Source organism: Miniopterus natalensis, chromosome 4 (genome assembly GCF_054644295.1).
Source record: "Miniopterus natalensis isolate mMinNat1 chromosome 4, mMinNat1.hap1, whole genome shotgun sequence".
NCBI lineage: Eukaryota > Metazoa > Chordata > Mammalia > Chiroptera > Miniopteridae > Miniopterus > Miniopterus natalensis.
Window position 1 is genome coordinate 30,352,405 of NC_142084.1, and position 23,994 is coordinate 30,376,398.

Sequence of the window (23,994 nt, forward strand, 5' to 3'; positions counted from 1 at the left end):
GAAGGGAAGAGACAGACATCAATGTGAGAGAGACACATTGATTGGTTGCCTCCTGCACATGCCTTGACTAGGGCCAGGGATCGAGCCTGCAACCGAGGTATGTGCCCTTGACCAGAATCAAACCCTGGACCCTTCAGTCCATGGGCCAGTGCTCTAACCACAGAGCCAAACTGGCTAAGGTAGCTAGGTTACTCTTGAATCCTTCCATATCTTATAGAAAACGCAACAAGTCTTTTGTAAACCACTCCCAGGAGTGTGATGGTAAGCACCACCATTCCACACACAAGGCTGAATGCCCATCGTGGGCCCCAGGAAGTATATACTTGGCTGATGAACACAGGTCCAAGAATCCGTGCTGCACTTCCAGAAGCTGTTAACCAGCCCATGTACATGCCCTGTGAGGTGGGGAGGGAGGAAGCAAATTGATATTTAGGTTTAGTTATTTTAAAAACAAGAGAGATGCTACCATTACTAAACGATGGGAAACTCACAGGAATCGCTTTCTCCATCTTTGATTTGTGAATTAAAAATAAAATGCCTCTCTATAAATACAGCAAATAATGAACAATAAACTTACTTGATAGAGTCAGCTTAGGAAAAATAAAAGTAGCAAAAAGGAACAAATTCAGTATCTGCTGAAGCCCTAGGAACAACAAAATTAATTAACTTACCTTCTAAGATTAACATTTATTTTGTACTTGCTATCTTCCACACACTGTGTTAGGTGCTATACATATATTGTTTCCAGTGTTCACAAAAGCTTATGACTGGTGGTGTCCCCATTTAACAAATGTGGAGGCTGAAGCTCAGAAAACTCAGGTAACTCTAACAGGTCTGAAGCCACATCTGCCTGACTTCACTATACTACCTTCCACCACACCACACGTCACTCCAGTTAACTGTGCAGTACAGCTTTCCTTTTTTTTCAATCCTCACCCAAGGATATTTTTTCCATTGCTTTTCAGAGAGATTGGAAGGGGGGGAGAGAGAGAGAGAGAGAGAGAGAAACATCGATGTGAGACACATGCATTGGTTGCCTCCCACCCGCACCATGGCCGAACCCGGGACCCTTCAGTCCACAGGCTGACGCTCTAACCACTGAGCAAAACTGGGCACAACTTTTAGTAGCCCCCCCATTGAAAGCCTAACTGTCCATCAGTGGTGGATTAAGTAAATAAATTATGGTATATTTAATAATGGAATGCTAAGCAGTTGTTAAAAAAATAGTAATTGTCTCTTTGATGTTTTTCTCCATTTTGCTTCTATATTTTTTAATTTTCATATAAGGAATATGGAAGTTCTTATACATAGCTACACTATTGTTTTCATCTTTTAGTAAGTGTCCCTATTGCCAAGTGAAATTAAGTGTGGATTCAAACTTGCCTATCAGCCCTAGCTGGTTTGGTTCAGTGCACAGAGCGTCGGCCTGCGGACTGAAGGATCCTGGGTTCGATTCCAGCCAAGGGCATTACCTCAGTTGCAGGCTCAATCCCCAGCCCCAGTCGGGGAGCAACCAATCAATGTGTGTCTCTCACATCGATGTGTTTTTTCTCTCTCCCTCCCTCCCACTCTCTCTGAAAAAGCAATGAAAAAAATATCCTCGGCTGAGGATTAAAAAAAAAAATTGCCTATCAGTTTTGGTGTCCCAGCTGTTGCCTAGTTTAAGAATGAGTTTCAGAACTTTGTGCTTTAGATACTTTTCCTATGAAAATGATTTTGAGCTCATAATCTCTTGAGTTCAAGAGATCTTTGAGTTTTTAGAGTGCTTTTTGTTCAGTTTCAACATAGAAGTGCTGTAAAAAGTTGTGGGTTTTTAAAAAAAATCAAAATGTTGAATATGATAAAAATCCCCCATATCAGCTTGTGTGAAAATAGAGAATGGTAGCACTGAATGTCAGTGCTTACAAGCATACTTCACATAATTGCAATGCCAGGGTGACTGACTCACCTGAGGTTTTGGTCCCAGAACTTTTGAATATAACGTATAGGACATAACGTTGCAGGATGGATAGCCTATTCCAATTAGCATAGCTGATGTGAGGAATTGGGCCAGATGGATCATGGGGGTATAGAGGCACCAGACTTGTTCAATTGGGCAACCAGTTGGTTCCTCACTGTGATCTTCTCTTGGAGAACTCCAAAGAGTAATAATAATTTCCCCAAATGTTTTACTAGGGATTGAATTATTATGTAAATCTGTAAAAACAAAATTAGTATAGTGAATGACTTGTTACTATTAGATGAATAACAGAGGCAGTGTAACATTAAGATTATGTATGGCTATACCTTCCCACTGTATCTTGGGAAATTGACTTCCCCAAGGTAACAAGATAAAGAAGCCAACCCATATGACGACGAGTCCTCCCAGCAGAATAGCTCGCTCACCAATCCTGTTAGAGAACAGAACCATTATATTATAACATAGTTTCATTATTCTTATCATTTCAAAAGCTATAAAGTAATATTTTGATACTTTTAGTGATGCACCAATTAATATGAATGCTAGATATAATTTCCCACTAAAAGGAATCAGGACTCCTCTAAAAACTGGCTTATTTCAGGTCTGGGACAGAAATGTATAAACTGAGCCTGGACATTTGGTCATATCAGAGAGCACAAAAGCTACCAGTGACTACTAAGTCATGATAAAAGGACTCAGAGCTAACTGGAGGAAGCTGGCCCACTACGTGACATTGTGAACACTAAAATAGTAATGACAATGGACTGAAACACAAAAATGTTATAATCTATGAATTTATATTATATTAAAATACTCTTGGTCATTTTTAGAGGATATTAGTAAACCAAGTTTTTATTTTAAAAGTCAGTTAATAAATTAAAAAGAAAGAATCACCCTGTCATTCCTCTACAAATTGTACCTCAAATAACCAAATAGTTGGTGACAGGAAGTTTCTCTTTATAGAAAACACTCCAGCAAATAAACAAAGGAATGATAGAATTAAAATATCAGTATTTTGCAGTGGCTTATTAATGAATTAATGGATCTAGGGAATGCCAATGGCCACAGTTACGTGATAAAAAGATAAACAAAACATTACATTTCTCCTGATGTAAGTTTATAACACCACCTATAAAGTGTTCTTGCCAAGAAAATTGAACTATAATCTCATCAAACTTATAGATCTAAGTATCAATTTTCGAGAAATATATTAGAGACAGGAAAATATGTTTTGTTTTCTTAAAAAAAAAAACCACAAAACCACAAGGATTCAATCAGTGAGATCCAAAATGCGGGAACTACAGTGCAAATGGTTTCTTCAATTTGTAAAGGAAAAAGAGAGCAAGGTAGAAAAGATTAGATTAAAAGAGACCTGAGACAAATAAGCGCCTCAATCAAGTGAGTAAGCTGTGGAACAAAACCAAGAACAAACAAAATGAAAACAGTAGAGAAAATTTGAATACTGCCTGGATATTTGATTTTATTTAGAAATCACTTAATTTTTTAGATGTGATAATGTCATCATTAGCTTTTAAGATACATACTGAAATACTTATGGCAGACATGAAATAATGTCTGGGATCAACTTCAAAAGAATCCAGGTGTCGGGGATAGGGAATGGGAAGGTACAGATGAATCAAGATTATGCAAGCATTTATCATTGTTGAAGCTGGGTAATGGATATTAGAGAATCAGTACATGACGCTCTCTACACTTTTGTATTTGTTAGAAATTCTCCATAATAAAAAGTAAAATATACAAAGAAGACCACAGGCTTCTAAAACAAACCCAAACCCTTCCCATCTCTCTCAGAATACCTCCAAGGCTTCACATTTTTCCAACCTGATCTACCATTTTCCTCTAATCTGCTCTGGCCAAACTGGCCTTCCTGCTTGTACTTTAAACACCAAAGCTCAGTCTTCTGGGGGAGGAGAGTTCCAGGCCACTGCAAGGCTGGTCTGACTTCATTGAGGTCTCTGCTTGGATGTAACTTCCTCAAGCATGCCTTCCTCCAGCACTCATCAAAAACACTTCCCCTCTCCCAACTCCGCCCTGCCCTTCTATTCTCTTCCTCTGTTCTGCTCTTCATAGTACTTATCACTACTAGACTACACCTTTGCATTGGCTTTCTCCCCAATAGAATACAAGCTCTTTGAAGGTATGAAATTGGACAGGCGGTACAAATGCCTATTAGTAGGACCCCTTTACTTCTGTAGCAAGATGTAATGTATTTACTATTATTTAACTTTGAATATGAATCTGTGTCTATGTCTATATCTACATCTTAGCCCTGTACTTGGCTCTACAAGAATCTTCATGGTATCCTTCATAGCATCTAGCCCTACACACTGACTCAATATTTGTTCATTGATTTTAGAAGTATTAATGTATTTTAGGAATAATTAAATTGTTAGAACTGTCTAAATTCATCTACTAATGTCCCATCCCAGACTTTATGAATGAATTTAATTTTATACAAGCATTTCCCCCAAAGTGTGTTCTTTACAGTTGTCCTTTTACAAAATGCTTTTTTTAAAAAAGTTTTGTGTGGTCAAAGTTACAAATAACTTTCAGAAATGTTACAAGCTGTATTTGTCAGGATAGTGATATAGTATGTATATACTGAAGATTTAGAAGTTTTAGATTAAAGAAGTTTGGTAATTTTAACCAGAATTTTCCAGACTTAACCACTGAATCTTTTTTGTTGTATAACATATATTATCATGCAGCAGAAAGATATTCTATGAAATACACTTTTAGAAGTACTTTAAGTAAAACATAACATACAAACACTACATTAGAAGGCAATAATTCACTTTGTCAATATTTTGCTTTAAGAATATGCCATATGGTATAGAAATATCATGCTCCCTTAATAAACTTTACATCTGTTTTTAAACGTTGAAGGACTAAAACTACTACATAAAGAGAAAAAAGCTTTACATTGTTTTACTAACACATTCATTTACATTAACTGTTTCATGTTTCACTTTTAAAATATAGATTTGGAACAAAACCAAAGACATAAACTTACTTTTTGGAAAGTGATTTAATCCCCATGAAAACAATAACAGCCTCAACTCCAAGAGCAGCAAGTATTATTCCATCATATAATACAGCTTGTTCTCGAGTCCAGGCATACATATCCATTGTTAATGGGGTAAGGATGCTGAGAAAAATGAAAAAAGAAATTATTCTCATTTTATTTAAATCATAGTCATTGTTACTTAAAGGTGATATAGAAACTTTAATAATGCTATTGACACATTTAAGAATCTGTATCCCTTTTAACAATAACACCAGATCTGTGTAAACAAAAAATTTAAAACATTTTTAGCACTTTTTAATCTAATTGATTGATTTTAGAGAGAGGGAGGGAGAGAGCAAGAGAGAGAGAGAAACACTGATTTGTTGTTCCACTTATTCATGCATTCATTGGTTGATTCTTGTATGTGCCCTGACCGGACGGAGATCCAACCTGTAACTTTGGTGTATCTGGATGATGCTTTAATCAACTGAGCTACCCAGCCAGTGCATTTTTTAGCACATTTTGATTTTATATGCACAAGTTACTAAGTTTGAGTGTGTGTGTTTTTATTTTTTAACATTTAATTATAAAGAAGTATATCTACATTGTAAAAAGTTTGAAAAACAGGAAAATAAAACCTACCAACCAGAACTCCTGCCATTCTAACAGACCTAAATAATCATGGTTATATTTTGGTTTAAATTGGTCTCTCTTCAATGAAATAATGTTACTATTAGATTAGAATCTTCTGGAATTTCTTTTCCTCAGTCTCTTTCTCCCCTGTAGTTGAACATATATATTTTTCACCCTACCTCTCTCTGAATACCTCTCCCCCTTTATATGACTTATCTCCGTTCTTTGCCAATCTCCTGTTCCTACTTTTTATCTCCTTTGGTTAATTAGCTACAAAATGGAATTGCAATATATTTAAAATAGTCATTCCCATTTTTAAATTTTTAAATCATATGAACTGATGTGGAACATAGTTTGGTGGTTTCTCAATGAGTTAAAAACAGAATTACAATATGATCCAGTGGTTCCACTTCTGGATATATACCCAAAAGAACTGAAAGCAGAGACTCAAAGAGATACTTGTACACCAGTGTTCACTGCAGCGTTATTCACAATAGCCAAAAGGTGGAATTAACCCAAATGTCCATTGACAGATGAATGGATAAACAAAACTAGTATATGTACAATGGAATATTATTTAGCCATAAAAAGGTATAAAATTCTGACACATGCTACAACATGGATGAACCTGGAAAACATCATGCTTAATGAAATAAGCAAGTCACTAAAGGAGAAATGTACCATTCCACTTATATGAGGTACCTAGAATAGGCAAATTCAGAGAGAAAGTAGAACTGAGGTTACTAAGGGCTGGGTGATAGGCAGCGGAGACTTACTGTTTAATGAGTGCAGAGCTTCCGTTTGTAATCATGAAAAAGTTCTGGAAATGGATAGTGGTGATGGTTGCACAATACTGTGAATGTACTTAATGTCACTGAACTGTTCAATTAAAAATATTTAAGATGGTAAATTTTATTTTAAATATATCTTTATTGATTTCAGAGAGGAAGGGAGAGGGAAAGAGAGAGAAACACTGATGGGCTGCCTTCCACACGCAAGCTGCATATGGCGCCCTGACCAGAGATCGAACCTGCTACCCTTTAGTACATAGGATGATGCTCCGACCAACTGAGCCACACTGGCCAAGGCAAGATGGTAGATTTTGTTGTGTATACTTTAACAATTTTCAAAATGCCCAAAAAAATCAGATGAGCTGAAACTTTCATATGTCTCAATTTTAAAAAATCAGATGAGCTGAAACTTCCATATGTCCCAATAATTTAAAAAAATTTTAAAAATCAAGCAAATCCACATGGACTGGCATAAAAATGTTATAATACATTGATAAGGGAATAAGCAAACTGTCAAATGATAATATCACATATTCAATGTTAGTTTAATACATACACACACACCACAATACTTATAATTTTATAGGAAAAAAGTTTGAAAAAATACACACTGAAGTATTAGCATTGATTACCTCCAGGGAAAGGAGTAAATGTGGAAATACAATTGTAATGTTTGGGATATTTACAACAAGAATGTACTATTTTTATAATGGAAAGGAATTATTTATTTATTTATTTATTTATTTTAAAATATATCTTTATTGATTTCAGAGAGAGGAAAGGAGAGGGAGAGAGAGAGAGAGACATCAATGAGGAGAGAGTCATTGATCGAGTCCACAACCGGGCATGTACCCTGACCGGGAATCGAACCCTGATTGCCTGGATCCTACGTCGACGCTCAACTGCTGAGCCACGCCCAGCCGGGCAGGAATTTTTTTTTTTTAAAGCCATATGATAGCCCTGGCCAGTGTGGCTCAGTGCTTAGAGCATCAGCCCATGTACCAAAGGGTCACAGGTTCAATTCCTGGTCAAGAGCAGGTACTTGGGTTGCAGGCTTGATCCCTGGCCCTGGTCGGGGCACACGCGGGAGGCAACCAATTGATGTGTCTCTCTCATATTAATGTTTCTCTCTCTTCTTCTCTCCCTTCCACTCCTGAAAAGCAATGGAAAAAATATCCTTGGGTGGGGATTAACAACAAAAAACAGCCATATGATAACTGAAGGTAAGTAAAGCCTACACAGGCAGAAATTTTGTAATATATCATACTAGTTTGCTGTTGTTTTTTCAGGATCAGAGCTTAAAAAGAGTTAAAATTGCCAGACTGACATCCATACACATGTAGGGAGTTATGTAGCCTAAAGTTTAATCATGCCTGACCGGTGTGGCTGAGTCGTCGACCATCAACCTACGAACCAGGAGGTCACAGTTTGATTCCTGGTGAGGGCACATGCCTGGGTTTCGGGTTCGATCCCAAATAGGGGGTGTGCAGGGGGTGGCCAATCAATGACTCTCTCTCATCTTGATGTTTCTATACATCTCTCCCATTCCTTTCCTCTCTCTGAAATTAAAAAAAAAAAAAGTTTAATCATGACAAATTAAAATTTTATAATTTTATTTATCATAAAACTCAGAAGGAGGAAATACTAGTGAAACAGATTCCTTTAAAAGGAAGTAAGGTAAGGTAGTAAGATTACAGACAGAATAAACTACATTTAAATTAAAAAACAACACTTTACATCATGACAAGAAAAATGTCTTTAAAAAGTTAAGAACATCTATATGCCTGATTAATACTGTGTTAAGAAATATAAGTTGTTTACATAATCTGATGTAGATGAAGACACAATAAAACTTACGTTTCAAAAAGGGCAAAGATAAATAGGACCACGAAAAACAGAACATTGCTAGTCACCACAGCAACCTGATCAATACTTCCCTGGTGAACTTGAACTTCATCTGTACTTGCTGTAGTGAATGGAGAAAAATTATATTACTTACACATGTTATTTTTATAATCACACAAAGTAGGAATTATATGTAGCAAATCCTATGACTAAACATTTAATATCATTTTTAAGGCTTTAAAACAATTTAAAAGGAACAATGTATATGACAGAAGTAACTTTTAAATGGTATTTAAAAATAAAGTAACGTTCTTCCCAGGAAATACACTTCAATTCTGTTATCTACAGGAGATACTCTGATTGTCTATTCGGTGTCTTTCAGTCCAAAAGAGGAATGTATTTTACAGAATTATATAAAATGATCTTATACTAAATACATTTGCTTTAAATTTCAGTTGCAGGTTTTTTTTTTCTATCTTACCTAAATCTTAAATTTAAGAAGATTTCATGAAAACCTGAAATAGTTTATTAAATCAGTTCTCATTTATATGATTCACTTCAATGAGTATATATTTTATTTTGAATTTCAATGGCATGTGAAATTACTATTAGTAAATATCCTTATGTTATTACCACTTTTTTAAGGTCTTTGTGTTATTTATATTTTTGCAAATCAACACTTTGCAGAGAACCACCAAGTTATGGTTTTTCCAAATTAGGAGGACAAGTGAGTGTATTGACTTATCTTGAACTATGTAGTTAAGCTACACACTCAGTACAAACTAGTCCTGATATTAGAAGTGTAAAGTCATACAGATCTGAGATACATCTGTCATGCTATTTTACTCAGAGTAAATGAGGTAAGAAATGCAAGAATGTGTTCATTTATGCTATCTAAGTGTATGTGTAGCAGCAGCAGGGGGCAGGCAGTGACTTTCCTAAGGCACAGTAAGTTTCTACAATTTTTTCATGACGGTACCTTCCTTTAAAGCTCAGGATTTCTGAGAAGGAGTTCCTTCTCCAATTACAAACGAATTTGGAAACAGTCTGCTATGCTTGGGGACAATTAAGCAAGCACCCTGGATACTCAACATACGGTCATGACCTCCCTTTCTAATCACACAAACTGTAGGATATTGGCTCTCTGAACATAAGAAAGTGATTTTTAGCAATGGTTTTAACCCTGCCAATCGCAGACACCTAATAACTGATATTGGTATGCCTTTTTTAAAAATCATTTTAGGTAACTTTCAACTTTAAAGGTCTTCCCTCAATCATCCCTTGTATTGTCCTCAGAAGCAAAATCCAAGTAAGTGCCAATGGAATCATTAGAAACACTTTGATAATGTTATAGTAATTTAGTCAAACAGGTTAATAGTACCTTCTTCAAAATTAATACTTTTACACTGTCGTCCTGCGTCATCCACACGGTGCTCTCTAAAAAAGAAAAACATAAATACTGTATCCATGAAAGCCTTAGTATAATAGACAAATGGTTTAAATTTATTACTAGCCTTCTATTTTTTCACATTCTAATATAGTTTCTTTTATTGGCTTCTGAGTTATGAAAATATTAGCAATGAGACATAACAAAATTTAAAAGATACAAGTCATTATTCTAATCATCATATAAAATGAAAAAAAACAAACAAACCCATACAAACAAAATTCATCCAAAAGCATATGTGGTCAACCTTAATCGGTATTTGAAGTTCTACAGTGATTTTAAACATTAGTTATAAATGTTTTTGGACTCTTGGTTAAAGTACTCCAAAGAAATATAAAGTAACCAAATTTCTGTAGTTTTATACAATTTCTTCTAATATATAAAAGATTAGAGATATGCTTGAAGTAACTTTTTTATTTAAGGTTGATTCTAATCATTAATCTACTTAAAATGTTGCTTTCATGTCATTTCCCTACTTAGTAAATCGAGACCAAACCTTGAATCTTCAAAGGCCTTATAATCTGTTCTCATTTAGATTGTCTATTATTTCAGTGCATTAGCTAATCAAAAAATATGAACACAACTATAGATACCAAATACCAAATAAAGACTTTATAGGAATAATTACCCTCCAACAATGATAATGCTCATTTAATTTCATAGTCTACAAAAGAAGTTTTATCATTTCTATCTAATTACCTTAATATAATAAGGATCAGAATAATGTTTAAAACTCCCAGGAAGGCACCAAGTAAAACTGGTGCTGTATACATGTTTATCTGAAGCTGTATCGTCTCCCATGTCACGCCCTTTTCTCCAATGAGTGCAAAACAGGCCTGAAAAACTTATTAAAATAAAACAACACAGATGTATTATTATACGGGAGACACAGACTAAAAAAAATGTGAAAGACGTTTACCACAAAATTGGAAGTAACATGGAATCATTCATCTACATCTTGCATCTCAACAGACAGGGAAAAACTGGTTCTGGATAAGGGGGCAAAGAATTGACTTTTTCTATATAAAGCACAGATAGAATACATACAATATACAGTATATCTGTAGTATTAAATTTCCATGGGATGGAATGATTAGGAAAAAAATGTCTAAAAAGGCTCCTCAGGGGGTCAATAATGAAAAAAAGGTTGAGAAACAGTGATGTACATGAATTCACAAAGGATTATATCTAAAGTAGTTACTTCAGTAACTTCATATTTTTAAAAAACATCTCCATAAGAAATAAATTACACAATTTCTTCCATAAATCAATTAAATGTTTAATCAATTTCATTATAAGAGAGAAAGTGTCACATTTTAAGTAAATATTTTAAAATATTACTGTTTATATGGTATTTAAAGTATATATATTTAATGTTTTAAATCTGGTTTTGTGGCAAAAATCAGATTGGAAGAATACTGACTTGCTCTCCTGATTTATATTCTGGATCTGGCTCTTCCAAAAATTTACATGTAATTTTATGGTGAGGATTAAGAAAGATACTGCATCACTTAGAACAGCATCTAGCACATACTCAGTAAATGTTAGTGCTTGCTGATGTGGTTATTATTAGGAAAGTGATCTGATCTTTTCAGACCTATAATACAAAATGTTTAAGTGAGACAGTCTTTAAAGTACGCTTTAGGTACTCAGAATATTTACTGAGAACCTAATTGTGTACCAGGTACTGTGCTAGATACTGAGGGTAGAGGAAGACTCAGGCTACGTCCTTATTTATTTTATATTATGGCGGTAGATCCAATTATTCTACATTTGTAGAATAATCTATAAATATAAATAAAATGTTCTATATTTTACTTCGGGATGCTAAAATGAAATATTAGATATTGGTGGTGAGATTCTAATCTGTTGAGCTTTTTCTTGGTTAAATAGAAGAAAGTAATGGAAGCTGGAGTGAGGGTGGCATGTTGATAAAGTAAACTGGGTTGGATCAAACTGATGATATATTCATAGCTTCAATTTTCAATACATAAGCAAATTACATGATTTCAATGTTATTCTTGGCATAAAAAGTACTAATTTCTCAATTCAACAAAAAAGTAATTGGCCTTGGGGAAGTATTAAATACATTACAATTTTTTTATACTCAGTTAAAGGATGGAAGCTTTGGAAGAAGAAGAAAATATTAAGCCTTTTAAAAATTCTTTTATTTTCTTCAACCTTAGAAAAGTCTTAAAGGCATAGGCAAAGGGCAAAAGGGTCAAGAACCTCCTATAACTTTCCTTAAACCCTTCAGTCAAAAAAATTTTGTTTCGAAATGGAAAAAGAAAGCAAACTCTTGCAGATAGATCAAGCTAAATGATTATTTCAGAGAACATATACTTTGGAGTCAGATAGATTTAGGTTTGAACCTCAGATTTCCCATTTATTATCTGGCTGACCATGGATCATTTACTTAGATTCTCTAGGCCTTGGTGCCCTAATTTGTAAAAAAGCACTTAATTTAGAGGATTGGAGTTAACATATATACAGGGTGGGGCAAAAGTATGTTTACAGTTCCTATGGAAAATAATACAACAATTAACAAATAATAATACAAGAACAAAATAGATTCAGTGACATGGAAGCATGGATGAGACTGTGGAACCTCAGAGGGAAGGCGGGTGGGGAGAGATTAACCAAAGAATCTATATGCATATATGCACAACCCATGGATACAGACAATAGTGTGGTGAAGGCCTGGGGTGGGGAGTGGGTGCGGGTTGGAAGGGATCGATGAGGAAAAAAGGGGACGTTTGTAATATTTTGAATAAAAAAAAAAAGAATAAACTGTTCTAAACACTCATAACTGTAAACCTACTTTTGCCCCAACCTGTAAAGAGCCTAGCCTCACTGATGGATCCAAAAATATTAGTTTCCCTCCCTTTCTCTTTAGCTATGAGGTTTTATGTTTGGATATAACTTAACATTTGAACCTCAAAAGCTTTTCCCAATTCAAATTCAAGTAATTACAAGTGAAAAACACCTACCTGGACCTAGAATAAAACCTAATGCTTGACATGCACTTGTGTTTGCCATGGAACTTGTTCTTTCCTGAAGAGAAGTAGCACCAGCAATATATGATCTAATAACTGCTACATTTCCTAAGAAGAGACACCATAAAAGAAAATGTCCTTCAGTTTATAAAATTCAACTTAAGTTGGCTTTATACAGAGGAAATATTAATCTATAGTATAGTCACTGCTTCTTTATGATCAAAGCATGTTTATTAAGGAAATGCATCAATTAACAAAATATTACTTTTAGTAATATGAAAACACAGTTAAATATTTGAATTAATAAAAAATGGCATTATAGGAATGTTAAACTATTTTTCATCATTAAATACTAAGAAAGCACTGAGTGAATGGCACACTACTCATTGCTACAACTGTTTTTAAAAGCAAGATGTCACAAACTGCATGCTTAGATCTGTAATACAAGAAACAGAAACAGGAATCTACTAACAACTCGGAAATTTACAGAGCACTTATTATGTACAAGAGACTTTGCTAGGGGCCATGGAATATTTTTAAAAAGTCAAATTGTCTCTAATTACAAAAAAGCTTATGTTTGGTTGGGGATATAAGATAAAAACAGTGCAAAACAGCATAGAAGAAAGGGACAGGCTAGCCTAGGAAAGTTCATGGAAGATGTGAAACTTGAACTAAATCTAGAAGGATGAAGAATGAAGGGAACAGAAGAGAGATTATAATTAATGGGAACATCATGAGTAGAGGCTAAATATCAGAACATATCTGTTTGCAATCACACATCTATATGTTGAATATTTGGATATAAGATTGAGAAAGGGTGACACCAGGTGAGATTGGGCCATAAATGTCAGGATAAATGTGAATCTGACACAACTGAACATTTATATACATACATATATATTACCTGCTCCAAATCCCACCAATCCACGAGCAACTAGCATGTAGTATTTATTATGAGAAGCTGGGACGTGCACATATGCATAGAGGCAGTTGGCTGCCACCGAAATGAAGATGGAGACAATGAGAGGTTCTTTTCTTGGTCTATAATTAGACCACAAACCAAATATAGGTGAAGCTACCATTTGGCCAAGACTAAATGAAGCAATAACCCAGCCCAAAAAACTTGTATCAGCTGTCTGGTCAATCTGCAGAAAAAAAGTACAGGGCTTTAAGAATTATTATCCAAGAAAAGTCAAATTTAAAACATAAACACATTTTTTTAACCATGTAATATTTATTAAAAAAAAAATTCTAACTCATATAAGTTTTGTAACACTATTGTTCATAGTGATTCAGATTTCTGACATTACAATTAAATTTGCTGACAGTTCCCTACACAAACAGGAAAAATGCTTGGGAAGCTTCATCTTTTGCAATGATTGTGGAAATATTTCGTTCATAAAAATCTTGTTTAAAAGATAATCACATTAACATCATAAAAATAATATGCCATTCTTTAATTCTTATGAAGTTAAATACGATTACTTAGACTTCTGTTATTCTATAAACTAAACAGCCATTAGCACTGTAAATCCTTTTTTCAAACTGGGCACAACAGTCACATGCTTAAAGGAGACAATAAAAACACAAAAGCTGAAACTTAATTCTCCCATTAAACCTATTACTAATTCTTCCTTTCAACAAAGACAATTCAGGATTCTAACTCTTCAAGAGGGTGTTTATATCATGATGAACGTTGAGGGGAGAACCAAGTGATTAAAATTCACAAAATGCAATACTTTAAGAAAATAGAAAATTTTAGCTTATGGAAGGGACTATGGAATAAACAAACAGTTTAAAAAAATATAGTAGGCTATGTAGTAATTTGAAAAAATAAGAACCATTAAATTTTAGAAAGTAAGTTTTAATATATATAGGCTAAGTGGTAGAACAAAAGAAAAAACATGGCCCTCATTGCAAAGATGGTGGTAGACTGAGAGGAAGCTACAGTGATACTCTCCCAGGACCAAAGTGGGATTATAACTAAAATATAGAAAAACCATCCTGAATAATCAACTGCAACTGAAGACTAGCTGGAGAGCACCCTTATAACCAAGGAGAAAAAGTGGACACCACATAGAAACTGACAGGAAATGTGGAGGCATGAGAGGGCTGACTAGGCTACCACAGGCAGCAGCTGAAGGTCTTGAGGGGTATCTCAGCTGTGCGGGTTTCCCACAGAACTCTGGGGCCTAAACCTGAAGCTGTGCTTCCCAGCCCAGAGCACAAGAACTGAGAAAGGTGCCCACATAACATCTGGCTGTGAAAAGCAGTGGAGTTTCTGTCTGCCAGGGAGAGACGACTGGAAATGCCAGCATCCTCTTAAAGGGCTAACATACAAAGTTTTATGTGCAGCCACTCACCTTGGGCTCTGGCTGAGGGAGGGCAGAGTGGACAAGAGCTGTATGAGGAGAATCTAGGATTGCTGGTTTAGGGGACAGAGCTCAGAGGTCAGCCATCTGGATTCCTGTGCTGAGTCATTCCCCTATATGAGAGACATCTTTCTCAGGCACACATTTATCTTCGAAGCAGCTTTTGCCTAGAGGGAAGCAATTGCCCCACCTTGTTGGAAAACCTCTAGCCCCACCCTGTGGAGTTTCTACAGCCTGAGGCTCATTAAGAGACTAAATAACAATCAGCTTCTGGGTGTTCTGAGTCTCTTCCTGATTTGCTTCTGGACCCAGAGCTTGGAAAAGCAGACCTTGGTGCGCATCTTGGTCCTTTCCAAATGCACCCAGCCCTAACAGTGGGAGCCACAAGCTGTGTAACGCTGATAGCTTCAAACAGGGTACTCAAGGCCAGTCATAAACACAGTCTGACATTGGCCTGCACCAGAGACTATCCAAAAAACTGGGAGTCCTAACAGATCTACCTAATACATAGAAATAAACCCAAACAGGCAGCCAAAATGGGGAGACAAAAAAACAAACCCCAAGTGAAAGAACAAAATAAAATTCTCCAGAACAAGAGATAAATGAAATGGAGATAAGCAATCTATCAGATAAAAAGTTCAGAATACTGCCTGGCCGGGCGTGGCTCAGCGGTTGAGCGTGGACCCAGGATCCAGGTGATCGGGGTTCGATTCCCGGTCAGGGCACATGTCCAGATTGCAGGATCCATCCCTAGTCGGGGTGTGCAGGAGGCAGCCGATCAATGACTCTCTCATCATTGATGTTTCTATCTCTCTCTCTCACTCTCCTTTCCTCTCTCTGAAATCAATAAAGATATATATATTTTTTAAAAGTTCAGAATACTGATCATAAGGATGCTCAACAACATGAGAAAAGAAATGGAAACTACGAAGGAAATTAAGAATGACACAGTAGAAATAAAATCATCTGAAGGAATAAACAGCAGATTAGCAGAAACTGAGGATCAAATTGGCAAATTAGAAGATGGAGTAGAAAATATCAATCAAAGAACCAAAAAGAAAAACAAACAGGAGGACAATTTAAGGGAGCTGTGGGACAACATGACACATAACAATAGTCACTTCATAGGACTACCAGAAGATGTAGAAAGCAAGGGATAGAGAACCTGTTTGAAGAAATAATGGCAGAAAACTTCCCTAACCTGGTCAAGGAAAAAGTCACACAAGTTCAGGAGGCACAGAGAGTCCCAAGCAAGAAGAATCCAAAGAGGCCCACCCCAGACACATCATAATTAAAATGCCAAGAATTCAAGACAAAGAGAGATTAAAGGCAGCAAGAGAAAAAGCAATCTGTTACCTACAAAGGAGCTCCCATAAGGCTGTCAGCTGATTTCTCATCAGGCCAGAAGGGAATGGCATGAAAGTATTCAAGGTAATACAAAACAAGGATATGAAAACAAGTCTATCCAGCAAAGCTATCATTCATAATAGATGATGAAATAAAGAGCTTCCCAGACAAAAAGGGGCTAAAGGAGTTCACCACCACCAAACCAGCAATGCAAGAAATGTTAAAGGGACTGCTGTAATAAGAAGTTGAAATAGAATGAGAAACATAGGGATGGAGATGGAGGGGATCAATGAGGGAGAAAGGGGACATCTGTAATACTTTCAACAATAAAGCTTTAAAATAATAAAAATAAAATGGCAATAGATAAGTACCTATCAATAACAACCTTAAATATAAATGGATTAAATGCTCCAATCAAAAGACACAGGGTAGCTGAATGGATAGGAAAAGAAGACCCAAATATATGCTGTCTACAAGAGGCCCACCTCAGAACAAAAGACTCACACAGTCTGAAAAAAAAAAAAAAATGTCTGGAGAACTTTCAAGGAGAGATTGACAGCAATACAGTCATACACCCCACTGACTTTACTGGATAGATCTTCCAGACAAAAAATCAACAAGGAAACAGTGACTCTAAATGACATGCTAGATCAGATGGATTTAATTGATATTTACAGAGCACTTCATCCCAAAGCTGCAGAGTATTCATTCTCCTCAAGTGCACATGGGACATTCTCAAAGAATAGACCACATGTTAAGACACAAAACAAGTCTCTACAAGTTCAAGAAGACTGAAATCATATCAAGCATCTTCTCAGACATTTACATCATGGAATACTATGCAGCTGTAAAAATGAAGGATCCCTTATCCTATGAGACAGCATGGTGGGACCTGGAGAGTATTATGCTAAGCAAAATAAGCCAGTCAGAGAAAGACAAGTAGCACATAATTTTACTCATATGTGGAATCTAATGAACAATATAAACCAATGAACAAAATAGATCCAGAGACATAGGAGCATGGAACAGACTGATGAATCTCAGAGGGAAGGCAGGGGTGGGTGAGTGGGTAAGGAAAGATTAACCTAAGAACTTATATGTAGCCCTAGCTGGTTTTGCTCAGTGGTTAGAGCGTCAGCCGGCAGACTGAAGGGTCCTGGGTTCAATTCCAGCCAAGGGCACGTACCTTGGTTGTAGGCTCGATCCCTAGCCCAGGGGCCTGGGCATGTGTGGGAAGCAACCAATCAATGTGTCTCTTTCACATGGATATTTCTCTCCCTCTCTCTCTCTCTCTCTCCTTTTTTCCCCTCTAAAAACAAACAAAAAAAGGATTTATATGCATATATGCATAACCAATGGACACAGACAACAGTGTGGTGAAGGCCTGGGGGAGGGGTGCAGGGGGTGAAGGGATCAATGGTGAGGTGGGGAGAAGGAGGACATTTGAAATACTTTCAACAATAAAGAAAATGAAAAAACATTGCCTTTTCTAAAGATATTTTTAAATAGCTTAAAGTGAAAATACTTAGGTACATTTTTGATGGGAATTAGAAATAAGAGTAATTGAGTATACTGATACATAATATTTAAAGGTCTAGCCTTTGAAATTTTTTTTTTCAGTTCACTAGGCATGTAATGGTTTTGTGTTATGTTTTTTCAAATTTTTCAATTAGTTTACATTCAATATTATTTCATACTGGTTTCAAGTGTATAGCATAGTGGTTAGACAATCATATACTTTGCAAAGTGATCCCCTGATATTTCAAGTACCCACCTGAACCATACATAGTTATTACAGTATTATTGACTATATTCCCTATGCTGTACTGTACATTCCCATGACTGTTTTGAAACTACCAATCTGTATTTCTTAATCCCTTCACCTTTTTTACTCAGCCCCCCAAGCCTACACCCCTCTGGCAACTATTAAATTTCTTATTATAGGCACTCTGGTTTTTATTTTCTATCTGTATTACCTTTAGCTCCTTTTCTTCTCTCTTTTAAAATATAAAATAACTTCAAGTCATATAAATTTTAAAATTAATTTTCCAAACAGCAATGAAAACTCAATTTTAATGTTAAATGTGTAGTGATTTGAAAGCAAAAGGATAAAAGTGTTATCTCAGGATATCAATGAATCATAATCAAGTGACTCCTGAGGATGGCTCTAACATTAACAATATTTGCTGGAGACCATTGGAAATTTTAATTTTAATTGGATACTGTTCTTTACATTGACTGGAAAACTGGAATCTGCTAGAATTATGACAGGGAAGTAACAATAGAAGGTATTACTTCAGTAATTGAACTGTTACCTACGCTCATGTGTGTTTTTCTCTCTTAAAATTAATAACAGCACCTCATTTTTGGTCACTCTGATGATCTCTATCACATTGTTTTCAGGATAAAACCTAATTCACAAGCTGGCCGCTGTCTGCCTCTCTAACTTCATCTCTCTGCACACTGTCTCCCTCTACTTCTAACTTCTAGCCAAGTGGAACTGTTTGAAGTTTCAAAAATGAGCCAACTTTTTTGCCTCCAGGCCTTTGCACGTATTCCTGTACTGCCCCTTCCACCAGCAACACCTCCGAATCTCCTACTCCCTGACTCCCACACCTGGCCTTCAGGTGATCAACTTCCGCAGGCCTTTAAAACTTAGCTCAGGTATAACTGTTTTTGGAAAGTCTTCCAGGATTTCTTTAGTTTGGATTAGCAACATCCCCCTGGTTGCCCATATCTGTCTGTTTCTGTGTGTATCTATGTTCGTATATCCCTTCCTTCTCTCTCCCACACCCACACACACTTTTAGATCATTACCCACTTATTTTGTATGGTTATTATCTGTAAACGTGTTTGGTTTGGCACACTTCAATGAAAGCTGAATCTATATCTCCTGTAAAAACCCCCACAAAAACCAAAGTGCGTAGAACTGTATTTCAAAACATTCTTCTCTAAACATGTTAATTGACACAATCAAAGTTCTAGAAATCTTAATGTTTTTCTATTGAGCTGAGATACAAATACAGGTGTTCCAAGCCTCCTCAACTATTTACTTATAAATTATTACTTATTTATTCAATTAACATCTTGCTGACTGGCTATTTTGAGCCAGAACTCGCCTGTGTTCTGGCCGGCTACTTTTCCTTTGTGATTGGTCAGCAAGGTGTTTAAAATTATTTAAATTAATGTAAGTGCAGACACAGCTTGTGACCAGTCAGCAACATTCTGACATGGAAACACGTGTATTCTTGTGACCGGTCAGCAAGGTATAGTACTGTGGTTAAGAGTCGGATTTTGGTTTCAGATAGGGTTGGCTCTGCCCATTTCTAGCTGTGTGGCCTTGGGCAAGCTACCTAAATTCTCTAAGTTTCTTCACCTGTCAAACAGGAGTGATAATATTCACTTTATAGGGTTGTTATGAGGATCAAAAGTTGATTTAGGTAAAAGGTTTAGTACTGTGCCTGGCACACAGTGAACTCTCAATATTATTATGAAATAATTTGAGAAAATGAAGGTTTTTGGTGAAAATGTTATATTTGTCTTGCTGAAGAGCCAGTTATAAGTTCATGTAATCAATATATTTACCTTTGAAGAGCTTTCATGTATCTGCAGAAAGGAGTGATCCTTTTCAAAACTCAACATATTGGGCTAAGTAGACCTAATTACTGCAAATACCTTCTTTTGGAAACTTTGAGGTTAATTAGACTAGATACAGGGACCATACAAATTAAGAGTTGTGATACATTCAACAATAAAGATAAATTTTTTAAAAAACAAAAACCCCCACAAAATGTACCAACTGATTTAGGCCCAGATTATGGAATGTACTACACTGATATTTTGTGACCTTAGAATGAGTCTTTAAATAGCCTTAACTTTATAGATGAAGACATCTAGGCATATGTAGATCAGCAGGAAAAACCAGGGGGAAGAACTAAGCTTTAGTGTTATTATTTGCTATAATTTAGTTGAGTAAACTCAAGCAAAAGAAAGAAAAATGGAAAGCCCTGTAAGATGGCTGAGAACTTATAAAGAGCAAAGGCAGAATACCCAAATTTAAAGGCAAATTTCAAATACAGCCCCAAATTAGGCAATTGCCAGTAGAACCTGAAAACTAAAATTCAGTGAAGTTTGACCAACTGTATAAACAATTCAAAACCTCAGTATGGTCAGTGCTGATATCTAAGGTAATGGAATAAAATATGTAGAAATAGCTCTATTTCTAGAGTAAGATGTTTGTTCATTAATGTTTGCTTCATTCATATATTCTCCCAGTGTCTTTCCATCAATTCTCAAGGACCACTGAATGGATCAACATAAAATAGTGTGCCATCTCTTGACTCCAGTTCAAAAATCTCAGTATGCTGCAGTAAACTATCTTTTGTGAAGATCTGATGATGTTTTACTGAGGCCTTATTGAAAGAAACAACAATGAATGGGCTTCTCATTGCTGATCTCGATCAAGTAGCTTCTCAGACTGTTAACGATATGCTTATACATATCAGTTATCACAAGTTCTCTCTTGCCTGTCCTATGCAGCAATTAGCCTAGGATTGCTTTGTTTATCAGTTATAACATGATGGGGATGCCAATCACACAGCTCTAGTTACTGGTAGGTCAGCATTTCTATTCTAGGTCCTTATAGTCAAGAGTTTACAAAACTAATCATGGAATGAATCTTAGCATGTAAAAGCTACTTCCCAGAATTTTTTAAAAATACAAATTTAAAAAATGTTACAGAAAAGTTATGATACATGAAAATATATTTTTAGCAAAGAAGATGTTGCTGCAGAATTTTTAAATATAGTTTCAGTGCCAGTATGGAAAGCATTTTTAGTGTCATGGGTATTAATTTTTAAAAAAATTTTTATTGGTTGATTTTAGAGAGGGAGGAAGGGGAAGGGGAGAGAGAGAGACATCAATTTGTTGTTCCACTTATTCATGCATTCATAGGTTGATTCTTGTATGTACCCTGACCAGGGATTGAACCTGCAACCTTGGTGTATTGGGACGACGTTCTAACCAACTGAGCCACCTAGCCAGGGCTCATGGGTAATAATGTCATGTAATATAATTTTTCTTTTTTTTCTTTTTTCTTTATTTTTTAAGGCTAGTCAAGTGAAGCAGTGGGAGTGGAGAAGGAACAAATAATTTTTAAATTAATTTTCAAAACAGCAATGCAAATATGGCACTAAATCTAGTTTTTTTGTTTTTTATTAAGGAGGTGGTATTGATAGAATGCAAAGTGGCTAATAAGTAGGTGGCCATACACGTGCATTTGCCTGGGACTGTCCAGGTATAACCCTATTTTCCTGGCACAGCACTCCTTTCACTTCGGGAGTGTTCTGGTTTACACAAGAAAGTATATGATCACTTTACTTATAAGCTTCTATTGAGGAATTACTATCTTGAGTTATTCTAGTACAGATTAAATCTTAGAGTATTAAAGAGACTCTAGAAAACTCTTAATTATATAAGAGTTATTACTACTAAAGCTACTTAAGAGAAGAATAAAGTGTACAAACCTTTTGGAGATAGGGCCATATTGACATTATCACAATAGAAAATCCTGTAAAGAGGCAAACTGTTATTTATACTTACAATAATTCCATCACTATTTATAAATACAATATTTTGGACTATAGCATGGATTTTATTTTACTTTTTAAAATGTTTTTATTGATTTCAGAGAGAGGAAGGGAGAGATAGAAACATCAATGATGAGTCATTGATCAGCTGCCTCCTGCATGCCCCCTACTAGGGACCAAGCCCACAACCCAGGCAGGTGCCCTGACCAGGAATCAAACCACTATCTCCAGGTTCATGGGTCAATGCTCAACCACTGAGCCATGCCAGGTGGGCTATAACATGGATTTTAAAATGTAATTCTAATCTACAAATTTATGCCCCAAAATGTCTACTTTGTTAGACAATGTGGTTTTAGGCTTGAAAAGAATAAGTATAGTCCTTGGCCATAATTAATATAATAATAGCCAAGTACCTATCTTTCCTTATAAGCCTTTACTATAAATGGAAATTACTGAAAACTTTGTTAAGTGTTTATAGCAGAAATGAATGAAGGAAAGGCCACTTTGTTAAAGAGGAAGTGCTATACTTCTGTGTTGTTTGGGAGAGATAATTAACTGTAGGGAAGAGTGGAGAAAAATAAAATGATTCTCTAAAGGGGGCACTGGTTATAAAGAACTAGGATACTGCCTTGGACAGTGTGGCTCAGTTGGTTGGGCGTCATCCTGGTGCACCAAAAGGTTGTCGGTTGGATTCCAGGTCATGCACATGCCCTGTCTGGGGCTCAATCCCCAGTAGGGGGCATGCGTGAGGCAGCCGATAGATGTTTCTCTCCCCTCTCCCTTCCTCTCTCCTTAAAAATTAATTTTAAAATCTTAAAAAATAATAATAATAACTAGGATACTTCAAAGATGGCCATACCTTAAAAGAAAATTCATTATTTTTGGTAGGCTTTATCGATTGAGAACTGTAATGATAAACTCCAATTTGTCAATTTTAAATGTTAGGCACATACAATCAAAATTCTATAAAGGTTTTATTTTTTAAGAAGCTTTATTAAGATATAATTCACATATTATACAATTTATACATTTAAAATATACAAATCAGTGGGTGTTAGTATAATCACAAATATGTGAAACCATCACCAAAGTCAATTTTAGAACATTTTAGTGACCTAAAAAAGAAATCCTGGGCCCTCTAGCCCTATTTTGCCACTCTCTAGAATAGTCAAATTCATAGAAACTGGAAGTAGAATGGTGTTTCCCAGGGGTTGGGAGGATGTGGAAATGAGTTGTTGTTGTTAATTGGGTAAACAGTTTCAGTTTTGCAAGATGAAAAAACTCTGGATATTGATTACACAGCCATGTAGATATACTTAGCACCTCTGATCAAGATGGTAAGTTTTCAGTTATGTGGTTTTACCACAATAAAAATAATTTTTAAAAATTAAATATTAAAATATATCGTATATTAATTTCTAAAATTATGTAATTTCTAGTACTCACCTACACTGCTGAGAAACATAGTAAGATACAGAATCCTAATAGATCTCCATCGACTCTTATAATGCTCCTCAGTTTCTGTAATATCCCATTCTCTAGGTGTAAAGAAGAAAGAAGTAGCACAAAGTTATCTCATTATATGCAAATTTTTCTGTGGCACACTTTTATTTTCTCTGTCCTAAAGTTATAAAAATTATATGCTAGAGGTAGAGGTATAATTTACTAATACTGGTTTTTGCTGTACTATTCACCTATGAACAGGCATTATTTCTTTGAATTTCCATGGGTTATATTTATGCATCACTGTACAGATTTATTATTTGAGTGTTGAAATTTGTTACACTGACAAAATGAATAAAGTTTATCAATATAAATAAACTAGCTACAACAATTAGATCTCCCAAAGGTGGGATATACACTACTAAGTATTTTACGATAATTACTGTCAACATTATAACATGCTCTACTTGATGACAGCAAATTAACTTTGCTACAGGAAGCTATTCTGGCTGGATAATTTTGGCAAAATTAATGTAGAAGTGAC

At 35.6% G+C, this 23,994-nt stretch overlaps 1 protein-coding gene across 3 annotated transcripts; it reads right to left on the reverse strand.

The window, feature by feature from the left end:
• Window positions 1-24: 24 nt before the first annotated feature.
• Window positions 25-23,574, reverse strand: MFSD8 (major facilitator superfamily domain containing 8). Of its 3 annotated transcripts, XM_087816477.1 has the most exons (12): window positions 23,454-23,494; window positions 21,945-21,988; window positions 15,064-15,185; window positions 13,605-13,845; window positions 12,695-12,808; window positions 10,404-10,548; window positions 9,639-9,694; window positions 8,270-8,378; window positions 4,995-5,129; window positions 2,287-2,390; window positions 1,949-2,196; window positions 25-395 (listed from the first exon to the last, which is right to left on the reverse strand). In XM_087816477.1, exons 4-12 carry the CDS (start codon window positions 13,780-13,782, stop codon window positions 189-191), a joined length of 1,296 nt encoding a protein of 431 aa, XP_087672603.1. In that variant the 5' UTR covers window positions 13,783-13,845; window positions 15,064-15,185; window positions 21,945-21,988; window positions 23,454-23,494; the 3' UTR covers window positions 25-188. The 3 variants fall into 3 exon arrangements, with proteins under 3 accessions (XP_087672603.1, XP_016058813.2, XP_016058814.2); XM_016203327.2 differs by lacking the exon at window positions 15,064-15,185 and having other exon boundaries at window positions 23,454-23,574; XM_016203328.2 differs by lacking the exons at window positions 15,064-15,185; window positions 21,945-21,988 and having other exon boundaries at window positions 23,454-23,511.
• Between the last annotated feature and the right edge of the window lie 420 nt (window positions 23,575-23,994).